This window comes from Adiantum capillus-veneris, chromosome 7 (assembly GCF_014529385.1).
Source record: "Adiantum capillus-veneris isolate H3 chromosome 7, ASM1452938v2, whole genome shotgun sequence".
NCBI lineage: Eukaryota > Viridiplantae > Streptophyta > Polypodiopsida > Polypodiales > Pteridaceae > Adiantum > Adiantum capillus-veneris.
Genome location: NC_140937.1, coordinates 50,005,306 through 50,017,840, shown reverse-complemented (window position 1 = coordinate 50,017,840; position 12,535 = coordinate 50,005,306). Strand labels below are relative to the sequence as shown.

The window sequence follows — 12,535 nt, the reverse complement described above, 5'->3', positions numbered from 1 at the left end:
ATTTCTCTTCTACGGGAAATCCGATCCCCAATTTTTTTTTCTGCGGCACCTATGGCTTCACGCAAGAATAAGTTGACTCCCTCTGCATCTGGAGATACGGGTTGGGATCACAACGAAGATTCAGACAGAGAGTATGGTCCGCCTCCGCCTACTCAGGCGGAGCAAAGAGAGATGAAGCGTCGTCAATTGATTGGCGATGCAACAAAGATGATGCTCAATTTTGCCAAGGACCCGAAGATGGCAAAATGTATGCCTCTTTGGAAGAGGTACAGATGGAGTGGCAAAGAACCACAACACCACTCCTGAAACCCTCTCACAGCTTATTGTGAAAGATTCTAGAGCTCTTTTCTACCCGCCTCTTCATTCAAGAAGATCTCGTTCAGAGAACAGATTGAGCGGTTTACCTTGGGTCTACCTACAGAGATCCGAGATCACTGCTTGGAACAGAAGTCAGCTTCTATTCAGGAGTTGATGAGTCATGCGAAGTGGGGCTTTGCCATTCACTCTAGCAGTCTGACCTACCCCACAGATGAGGCCATGACACAATGAGCCGAACAGACTTCTGAAAATGAAAGTAGAAGGAAAAAGAGCAACCGAGAGAAGAAGGATGCACGACCCAAGCTTACTCCTCAGGAGAAAGCTCGCTTCATTAGAGAGGGGAAGTGCTTTGGATGCGGGGAACATGGACATATCTCCACGAAGTGCCCTAAAAACGCACAGAAAGAACAGAATTATAAGAACGACGACAAGCCTGAGAGTTCGAGAGCAGTAGAGGAACGTGGCAGAAAAGGCAGATAGAAAAGCAGAATTGGTACCACATGGCGTGGGACTTGCACCGAATCAGATGAATGAAAGTACAAATTTTGCCGCTTTTTTGGGGGAAAGTGAAGGATCAGGAAGCTCTTTTGAAGGAGCCAAGGACAACTTCTTTTCACTTGGAATTGGCGGCTCGATTTGGAATTACGCCCGACAGACTGACGCCACAGACAGAGGTAGTTCGTCTGGCACCCGGATGGGGTGTTTCCATTACACCGAGCATTGGTAAACTTCGTTTGCAATGACAGGGGCGTTCACAGCACACGAGTGACGTTCTACTCAAAATCCCTTGGTACCACAAAAACTACGCTGTGGTTGACTATCGGGCAGAGAAAGCGACTTTGACAAATGAAGGGCTTAGAGATCGTACTTGATGAACTTCAGTTTCTTTACTTATTCTTTTGGGCGGGAACTGAACGATGGATAAAGGTTGAATATGTTTTGACCTGAACAAAAGAACGCCAAGATTTTTGTCCACACTCATGCCGATTGCTTTTTTAAGAGGGCCTGAAGATCAGACCATTGACCTGATACCTGGAAGCACGTCACCGAACCGACCACCTTACCGTGTGAGCCGAGTACAGATTGAAAAGATTATGAACCAAGTGAAAGACCTCTTGGAAAAGGGTCTTGTCCAGCTTGGTACTTCACCGTAGTGCTCTCCATTGTTGTTGGATTTGAAGAAAGACGGATCTTGGAGAATGTGCATTGATTATAGAGCTCTCAACAAAATCACCATCAAGAACAGATTTCCGATTCCTAGGATCGATGATATACTCGACAGGTTACAGGGATCCTCGTGCTTTAGCAAGATTGACTTGAAGAGTGGATATCATCATATCCGAATCGTGCCGGAAGACGTCTACAAGACAGCTTTTCGGACCACTTTTCGGTTATTTGAGTTTTTGCGTGATGCCTTTTGGTTTAACCAATGCTCCTGCGACATTTAACCGGATGATGGACATGATTTTTTGAGAGCACAGGCTATTTGTTGGCACTTTCTCTCATGATATCATTGTTTTCTCCAAGAATGAGGCAGAAAACAGAGATCATCTGCTACAGAGATACACTTTTTGGGACACTTTGTCTCAGTAGCATGACTGCAAGTGGATTCGGCCAAGATAGAGACTATACGTGATTGGCCCGATTGGAAGAGTGTCAATGAAGTTGGAAGCTTCTTGGGACTGTGTTCGTAGACGTTGGTTCCCCTTTGCATATCTTGACACAGAAAGGAGTCCCTTTCTCGTGGGGATCCACAAAAGTGACTGCCTTTCAGACAGTGAAAGAGAAATTGACTACGGGACTAGTTTTGCCTTTGCCGGACTTGCAAAAGTCATTTGAAGTATATTGTGATGCTTGTGGTCGTAGTCTGGGTGCTGTCTTGATGCAAGAAGGCCATGTCATTGCTTACGAGAGCCGATTGTTCTCTAGGCCGGAGATGACAGAACAGATATATGAGAAAGAGCTTTTGGCAGTGATCCATGCTCTTACTCAGTGGCGGCACTACCTACTCGGAGCGGATTTTACTGTCTTTACAGACCATCAGACTTTGCGCTACTTCTTGTCACAGAAGTGACTTTCGGAAAAGCAGATGCGGTGGGCGAACATCTTGTCACAGTTTCACTTCCAGATTGTCCATGAGCAGAGACAGAAGAATGTGGTGGCAGATGCTTTGTCTCGAAAACCGTTGGATCTAGCTATTTCCGCGATAAATGATAGGAGCTTCGAGGAATTGGTCGATCAATATGCCATAGACACAGATTTTGCAGATATTTTCACACGGACACGGTGGGGAGACAGTAGCTGGATACTCCCTCGGGGAAGGCTCCTTGATGAAAAAGACTATGTTGTGCGTTACACAACCGTTGTGGGAAAAGGTTATGACCGAATGCCACTGTGCACCTCTTACGAGTCACCACGGCATTGCTACCACCATGAAGGGGGTAGAGAGATACTTCTTTGGGCCGAGACTCAAAAAGGATGTGGAAGAGTTTGTGCGCAGTTGCTTAGTATGCCAGAAGGTCAATTTTGACAGGCATAAGGCACAAGGATTGTTAAAGCCTTTACCCATACCCACCTACCCCTGGAAAAGTATTGAAATGGATTTCATTTTTGATTTCCCGAGAACACAGAATGATCACGATTATTTTCCGATTACATGGCACGTATGAGACGATTGTCTCCGACAGAGACCCCAGATTTATGAGTTTGTTTTGGAAGGCAATTTGGGAGAACATTGGCATGTAGTTGCAGTTCTCGTCATCGTTCCACTTGCAGACTGACGGGCAATTTGAGATTGCCAATTCATTGATTTTAGATTTATCGAAGTCATGACTCAATGGGAAAAGAACTTACCTTTGGTGGAATTTGCCTACAATAACACAATACACTCTTCGACGGGGAAGACGCCATGTGAGATTGTTGAAAGTGCTGCGAAGGTTCCATCCTTCCTGAGCACGACAGATTAGATATTTGAAGCGGATGAATATTCGCGAGATTTCGATACGACTTTTGCCAAGGTTCGCGAGACTTTGCAGGAGTCTCAAGAACGACAGAAAAAGGCAGCGATCGCCATCGTCGCGACTTGAAATTGAAGGAGGATGATTGGGTGCTCTTACGTTTTGAGAAGGCACGCCTATGAAAGAAAAAGGGAAAGGAGAGGCTTTTTCCAAAGCTTAGTATGCGATACTATGGACCTTTCCAGATCACTGACAAGATAAATGATGTCTCCTACCGATTGAAACTGCCAGATACTTGGAGGATTCACAATGCATTGCATGTGAGTCTCTTGAAACCTGTTAAGGGTGATGTGCCTGATGAGCAACCCGAATTGGAAGAAAACGAGGAGATCCTTGTTCCTGAACAGATTTTGGCACATAACGATACGAAGAAAGGTAAAGTCCGAAGGCGGTTCTTGGTTAAGTACTTTCCTACATTTGATGCGAAGTGGATGGAGGAGGAGGACCTAGCAGATACTCCTCGGATTGTGAAACTTTACCTCGATGTTTTGGTTTAGCGTAGTCTACTCCAAACGAAACCTAGAATTCAGCTTGGCCGGAGATCTGGTGCAGTAGGATGCACAAGAGGGGAGTCACTCCGCTCCCTTGTCAACAGATGTCTCGATTTTGATACTTAAGTCACTGATGTCTCTTTGAGCTTCAGGGATACTGATAGCTGACAGTATTCTGTTGGATGACTTTATGAAATGGAATTCTTGATAATGATACTAATTTGTTTCTTCACTTCTTTTGAGTGTAGGAACTGATAGAAGAAATGACTGCAGCATTGTGGTCTACTTGATCTCGAATAGACATGGTTGCAATAGGGGTTAGTCAATCGGACATCGATGAGGTCCCGATTGGACCTAGATGTGATTGCTAACTACATTGCCGATAAATCATGCTCTAAGATCCGAGTGAATGTTGAATGTCATGTGATGTCTGGTGATGTCCTGTGATGTCGTGTGATGTGACTGTCGATTTTGTACATGTGCTAGACATTGATGAGGTCCCGATTGGACCTAGATGTGATTGCTAGCTACATTACCTATAAATCATGCTCTAAGATCCGAATGAATGTTGAATGTCATGTGATGTCCTGTGATGTCTGGTGATGTCGTGTGATGTGACTGTCGATTTTGTACATGTGGTAGATGTGTGTTCCTAGTACGTAGGTACTAACAGTCAGTGTCTGCTAAGACAGTTTATGGCTTTTGTCGGTTTTGCAGGCGTAATCGCGGTCGATTACAATGCTTTCAAGAGGGGGATATGTCAAAAAGTGATGACATGGCTACGGACAGCAGAAACCCTAATTTTTGCCAGAAACCCTAAAATTCCTGCAAAGCCTAATTTTTGCCAGAAACCCTAGTTTCCGGAAATCGTAGAGGGGATTTTTTTTTTTTTTTGGGGGGAAATTTTCAACGACGCAAATCTCAGCTTTTTGCTATGATTTGGGAGAAAGAGAGAAAAAGAGAACTTTCTTTTTACTGACTCTCATTCAGAGAGAGAGAATCTGCTTTTGCTTTCAAGCTTTTGGGACTCTGCTTTTGGGCATTCCTTGTAATCTTTAAATTAGTGGTGAGGGCCTCACTTCCTAGAGCACCTAGACGCAGAGTCTGAGAGTGAAACCCTAACCGCTCTCTTGTACTTTGATGATTGATTAATACAAAAAGAAATACCGAAAGGGGCTGGCCAATATCTCTAGGCACGGAACTCCGTCGGGCCAGTGCAAATCTATTGTGATCTATGAATCGTTTGAAGTGGTTATTTGGTGCTGTCGTGATTGATTCTTGACTTGGAGTATCCAAGTCTGTTACAATCCATCTCCCAGCCGGGTCATTGAAAACCAAGGTTGGGAAGAGTTCGTGTCGAACAAGTATAAGCACGCCAGAATAGCCGCCTGAGCGTGCATAAGCTATCCAGTAGCTCGCAAGGTAAGAGGTATGTCCTTCAAATTGAAGTTGGTTATGCTCCTGAAGAACCACAATGCCCGCTTGACATGTATGTACATAATGCCAGGTTAGCCGCCACTTGTCGTGATTGCATAACCCACGCACGTTATAGATGCAATTCAAAGAACTATGCATTCTAATATGGAATATACAGTGGGCGAGGAAATCGGAAAACGGGAGAAAATCAAGTACCAGTGCCCATCGACACATCCTCCCCGGCTGTAAGCACCTGAGGAGGTGGGTCAAGACCTGGACCAGAGGATTGAAAATAAAGGCACCTTGCACTGAAGAGGCTTCGCCTGTAACAGCTTCCTTGTAAGAGCGGACGACCTTGTCCCAAGCTTCAGACAAAGAAGTGTTGTCATTACAAGGGATCTTTTTCTGAGAAACATTCTTCAAATGGGACACATAATTACGAGAAGATGCTGGAATACGGGCTGGAGCAGCTTTAACGGGTTTCTTGGGCACCATCCATGTTTGGGAGGTTGAAGCCTATTCTTTGCCTTTGTCTTTAATATTTGGAGAGGCAGAAAGTGCAGACAATTGTAGTTGTTCCCTTTGCCTTTATTCGCCCCGGTTGTCGGAGAGGAGGTTGAAGCACCTTTGGTTTGAACCTCAGTAGAAGATTTCGGATTTGAGTGAGGTTGAGGAGTAGGAATAGCTGAAGGCGCGTGCACACACACACACACACAGACCTAAAGATAGAAAAGGAGCGGATCGTACCCTCCAAGCTTCAATGGTGAACTAGCAAGCTATGGAGGGTGAAGCCTCAAGCTCACTATGGTGTTTGGTTAGGGTTAGAGCAATGACGATTAGAGTTAATGCCAATAGAAGTAGAATGTAGACACAATGATAACATGCAAAGTGCAAAAATTCATTAGAAAAAAGCCTCTTAAATAGATTTGGTGCTTTACAATCATTGGCTAGAGAGCTTGTACCTTCTCCCTTGGTTGTCTAGGAGGCTTTCCCATGTGGTGCCGCAAGCGTGGGCTTCCCCTAAGATGCTCTACTATTAATTTAGTCCCAACATGTTTCTTCTTGTGCTTCTTGCCCTTCTTCTTCTCCTCCTGGGAAGACTCTTTCCCCATCGACCTGGACACTAGCTCATCCAATGCATAAGTCAAGGAGGTTTAAATGCATGGAGAAATTGTCATTTGTGTGTTCCGGGAGCTTTTGAATGCTCTTGGAATTTTGCCTCAATCAATATCGTCACATCTCTTTAGGTAATCCGCAACAAAACCGCTCCATCTTCTCCAGAAAAGGGACCTTTCGGAAAGAAGCAATTGGCAATAAGGTATCCCAAAATCGTTGACAATACGTAGCCAAGGTATCATTCATGGTAGTTCTCATACGTGAAACAGATCCTCTTGTTCTGTTCAATCTGTCCCGTACTGTTCCATACGACTAGTATGTTCTGTTCGGCATTTTTTTTGGCGGCTGTTTCTAGCCGTTGGCCCTTTTGACTGTTGAACACACCTTTTTAGGTAGTTTGGGGGCTCGAATTTAGGCAGTTTTGTCCTCATTGTATTCCATTGTTGGGGCTCCTTGAGCTTTGGATGCTCTCCCTTCCACATGAAGCCCATGTGACATTGGATGCCACTTCTCTCATGCTCTCCTTGTCTCATCCATGCTCTCCCTCTCTTATGCTCTAGCCTCCTCTTATTTAAGCAATGCCTCTGCATCTTGTTCTCTAACACTTACAAGCTCTCAATCCGACGATTCTCTACTTATGATTTTGGTTTATGTAATGCTCATTCTCTTGACTCTTTACATTGTAGAATTGTAATTTGTACAAAATGTCAAGTTTCTTTAAGAATAATGTTTAAACCCAACAGCCCACGCGTTGGGCATAAGAATTATTTGTTTTTTCTTTTTGAATGTACATGACGTCATCGTACATCTCAAATTTTTTTTAGCTCGTTTAGTAGTGCACATCTTCGTACGTGTACAAAACGTACGGGACCGTACGAGACCACCATGGACTACTATCATCCTTATGCATTCTCATATGGTTTCTTGAACTTTACCCACATTTTTGGAGCTTTATTCTACGGAGGCAAGGTCGACTACCGTGTCTGGGCATTACCAAGAAGGCAAGGACACTAGACTCAGATTTGCGTGTATGACAGATTTTGTTTGCTAATAGCCTATTTGGAAGATTTTCGTTAGAATTTCAGTGATTTTGCTGGATTTCATTTACATTAATGGAGAAAGGTGAGATAGGCTGTGATAAAATTATGAAAGAGCTCAATTCATAAAGTGATTCTTCTCATATCTTGTTATTTGAGATTCTTCCAAATGTTTTTCCCACAGCGGTCTGGCTGTTGATCTATGATTTTCTCTCCAAGATGGTTGTTAGATTCTTGTGATGCTGCACTTGCTTCTGCTAGCCTGGAAAATAAGGCTAATATCATACATACATGTTTAATAGATTTTATCATTACCACCGTATGAGATGTTTGCATAAGCACTGAAGCCCATGAATACATGTTCTTTGCAAACTGTGTCATTGGAAAATGTACACTTTTTGCAGGCTGGGTTCTGAAATTGGACCGCTCTTAGTTCGTTCCCTTGATAAGTACAACAATCTCAAAGATGTAAATTGGCCTTTGGATTCGAGCTTTGAAGTCTGGAGTGATGACAGGAAGCTTCAAATTCATCTTTCGATAGAAGGAGTTGTACAACAAGACAATAAAAAGACTTCTTTGATTATCAAGGCATGCTACATTTCATCATTTTCTGTTTTAATTGTTTAGTTCAGATATGCTTTATTATCAACTTTTGAATAATTAAAATTCAACTATTGCTGTTCTGATTCAGGCCATAAAACTGAGTGGAGGCTTGTTGAGTGGCATTGCAAAGGATTATTCTGCTATATTAAAGCTCTTCATAGGTGGCAACCCTGAAGCCTCTATGGACATAAAGGGTCTCTCTCTCTCTCTCTCTCTCTCTCTCTCTCTCTCTCTCTCTCTCTCTCATCCTCATCATCATCTGTGCCAAACCCTCCGTGGTATGTATATACATACATACATACATACATATATATATATATATATATATATATATATATATATATATATATATATATATATATATATATATATGCACATATACATATGTATATATATATATATGCACATATACATATGTATATATATATATATATATATATATATATATATATATACATATACATATGTATATGTGCATATATACATACATACATATATATATGTATATATATATGTGTGTGTGTGTGTGTATGTATGTATGTATATACTTCTTCAAAGCAAGAACTTGCTGATGCCATGGTTTTGCATTATCGACAGGTGTTTGCTACTCCTTCTTAGGCATCTTCGGTTGCTTGCCATGCACGTCAATTGATGCTTTCCTTTTTAGTCCAATCATATCACCGCAAGATACATGTTGCCTTGAGGATCCCTTCACTGCCTCAGAATTGCATAGTGCGTTGCTTGCTTTGGGTCGTTGACGGTCTCCCGGTTGGGATAGGCTTACTGCGGAATTTTCCCCCACCTTCTGGGAGGCTCTTGAACAACCACTGCTTTTCATGATAAATGCAGTATGGGAGAAACAGGATTTGCCGCTTTTCTGGAAAGAAGGTGTACTTAAATTATTGCCTAAGCAAGCACTTTGCGAGCGATTCTCTCATTGGCGTCCGATTACTTTGATGCCGGTGGTTTATAAGATATTGGCTAAGATGCTGGTGCACCGTATTAAGGACCTCTTTTTGCAGGCCTCCATCAAGCTCAATATGGTTTCATTCCACGTCGCAAGATTATGGATAATCTGGCAAATGTTTTGATTGGCATGGAGTATGCTAAGTACACTCAGCAGGATGTGCTGGTTATGCAAGTTGATATTGAAAAGGTCTTTGACAGTGTACAATGGGACTTCATTGCTGTCACGATGAGATGCCTCGGGTTTGGTCCTAAATTCGCCAATGTGGTTTATTTCTTGTATGCATGTAGCACGTCTTCAGGGATCTTGGAAGGTGAATTAACAGAATCTTGGCCTCTTGGTTGTTCGGTCAGGCAGGGTTGCCCCTTAGTGCTTTGTTGTATGCTATTGCCACTTATCCGTTGTTGACTTATCTTGATCACTTGACCTCTGTTGAGTGTCTTTATGGTCTACGGTTACCCTCGGGTCGCACCTTCGTTGGTCAGGCTTACGCCGATGATTCGTTGTTTATGCCTCGTAATCAATAGGCGGATGCCGAAGCGATTATGGAAGCCTTGAAACTTTTTGGCATTGCGGCTGGACTTAGAGTCAACTTTTGTAAATCGAAGCTTCTACCTCTTCGTTCTTGTGATTGGCATAGTTTATTGTGGCCAGGAGAGATTGTTTCTCCAAATGTGATCACTAGGCATTTGGGTTATCCAATTGGAGGAATGTCACTTAGTTTAAGAAAGTGGATTGGGTTATGCAACGGTTGAATGTCAAATTGCATTACCGGAAGCTATCCACTTGGCCTTTGCATGTTCGTCTGCGAATTGTTCAGAGTATCCTGTTGGCATATGTTAAGTTCTTTTTATCGCTGATGCATTGGCCTCGTCGTTGTCTTGATTCTCTTATGGCGGACATTATATCCCACTTGTGGCAGACCCATGCTCAGAAAAAAGGCTTATGTTTGATGTCAATGGAGAAGATATGCACCCCTAAACGTCTTGGTGGCCTTAATATCTTGGATTTGCGTCAGCATGTTCTTGCTAGGAAAGCTATGTTGTTGCCTACACTTGCACAACAATTTCAGCCTTGGACTTTGATGTTTGCATACCTCGGTCAGCATGTTGTTACTTCCTCTTTTGGCCATTGGCAATCGTCTATCTGGAAGGTGATTTTTGGCAAGATGGAAGGGCACATTCCTAGATGTCCTCTTGCTTCCACTTTGGTATCTGCTTGGAAAGAAGTTACGATTCATCTTTCTTGGAATCCTCGGCAGGAAGGTGATTCGATTCGTTTGGAAAGTCTCCGTTGGAGCCGGGCATTCTCTCTTGCTTTGGTCGACCGCTCCTCTCGTGAGGCTTACTTTCTCTCTGGTGGTGGCATTCGTGTGGTTGAGGATGTGGTCGATGAGGCCGGATATACTTTTGAGTTTCCCTTCGCCGCTCGCCGTTTCAGATTAGGCATGCATTACCGTCAGTTTTGGAGAGAGCTTCAAAGCATGCTGCTTAACTTTTTGCCTGTTTCACCTTTACCTGATGGTGATCGAATGTCTGATTGGGAACTTCGGGAAACGCCTTTTCGAGATATTTCTGCAGGTAGATTTTATACTCTTCTTCTACCAAAATATGTGGCTTGCTGATCATTGTAATGCCCTTTGGCGCATGCACAAATCTGATATCTGGTGGAGGAAGCTCCTCTCTTGCCTTGTGGAAAAGTCATTTTCCTTCGAAGGAGCGACTGTTTCTTTGGCACTGTTTTCTTGGAGTGCTTCCAGTTGGCACTTTTCTTAGCGTGCGTCATATTTGCCCTTCTTCTTGCGTTCGTTGTTCAACTACAGAAGAGGATATTTGCCCTTTTTGCGGGATTGCAGTATTACTAGAGACTGCCTTCGCCGTGTATCGGCTTGTATGAGGCTCCGTTTTCCTGGGGTTGTCTTTCACAAAAGGTTCTGGGCATTTGGCATTTTTTCACCGTCGTTACAATGTTTTGCGGTCTTCTTTATGTGGGTCTGATACTGGGCTTATTGGACCCTCTGGCATCAACGTAATGCTTACATGTTCCATCGTACTCATGTTGGAATTGGGGTTGCAGAGAAACACACACAGCTTAGAGAAGACAAAGGAAGCTCAAGGCACACAATAGAGAGTGTGTTACTTAGTGTGCAATGGAAAGAAAGATATCCCTAGAGTGATGGGCGTATATACAATGCTCGGGGGAAAAAACCTCCTAAAGAGGGAAAAAATGCCCCGACGGTCCTAGTGTGTTCACACACATCACTACCACATGTATATGGTAACAAATCCCCCCCTGGAGTGATGCGGTGAACGAGAGCTGGCACATGAGTAAAGGGAAGTGCCATGCCCTGAGAACATGATCAGTCCACAAAGGGGAGTAAAGCCCAAAGCTTTGCGGAAAGCTTCAAGCTTCTCACGAGACAATGCCTTTGTGAAAAGATCTGCAAGGTTGTCCTGTGTTGGCACATAAGCCAAGCTGATCTCTCCTGCTGAGAGCCTCTCCCTGAGATAGTGGTAATGCACCTCAATGTGCTTTGTGCGAGCATGAAAAACTGGGTTCCTCGCAACTGCCAATGCGCTCTGACTGTCATTGTAGATAGTGTTGGCAGTGTCCTGTCCAACACCCAAATCAGCCATAAGGCGTCTGAGCCATACACACCCAACCGTACACACCCAACCGTAGCTGTGAAGACTGCCCTGTACTCAGCCTCACAACTCGAAGTGGCCACAGTAGGTTGCTTCTTGCTTAACCATGATATACATGAACTGCCAAGCATGAAACAAAAACCACTTGTGGACACTCTCGTGTCAAAACAACCAGCCCAATCTGAGTCCGAAAAAGCATGTAAGTCTGGCGGCAATGATCCCCCCTTGGGATAAAACAAGCCAAGATGTAAAGTGCCACTAAGGTAGCGGAAAATCCTCTTGACAGCCTGCCAATGCTTAGACCCTGGGCTATGCATAAATCTGTTGACCTGTGAGACTGCAAACTGAATATCCGGCCTCGTGTTGCATACATAAATGAGGCAGCCAACAGCAGTTTGGTAAAGAGTGACATCAGCAGGATCACCAGCATCATGTAGACTCAACTTCAAACCTGTTTCCATGGGAGTGGCAATAGGTTTGCAATCCTCAAGTCCAAACTTACATAGCAATGTCTCTATGTAACTTTTCTGACACAAGGCAATACCACCATCACACTGCTTAAACTGTATACCCAAGTAATGATGCAACAGCCCCAAATCTTTCATCTTGAAAGTAGCATTCAAATCACCCTTAAATTCAGCAATATGTCTCTCATTTGGTCCAGTGATCAGCAAATCATCAACATAAAGAACCACGATGAGAAATACATCACCCTCACGCTTTACATACAATGTGCTTTCTGTTGGACTGTTATAAAAGCCTCGTTTAACCAAATGAGTGTCAGCTTTCTCATACCAAGCACGAGGAGATTGCTTCAACCCATACAAAGCCTTGTTACATTTGCACACTTTGTCCTCTTGTCCTTTTATGACAAAACCGCGAGGCTGCGTTACATAAACTTCCTCAAATATGTCACCATTCAAGA

General features: G+C 43.5%; 1 protein-coding gene across 2 annotated transcripts in view; it reads left to right on the top strand.

The window, feature by feature from the left end:
- Positions 1-12,535, top strand: part of LOC147453822 (structural maintenance of chromosomes flexible hinge domain-containing protein GMI1-like) — a 232,778-nt gene that overhangs the window by 169,129 nt on the left and 51,114 nt on the right. For both annotated transcript variants that reach the window (XM_086515908.1, XM_086515909.1), the window contains 2 exons: positions 7,800-7,983; positions 8,087-8,192. In XM_086515908.1, the coding sequence (XP_086372034.1) occupies positions 7,800-7,983; positions 8,087-8,192 (290 nt within the window). The remainder of the gene's footprint in view (positions 1-7,799; positions 7,984-8,086; positions 8,193-12,535) is intronic.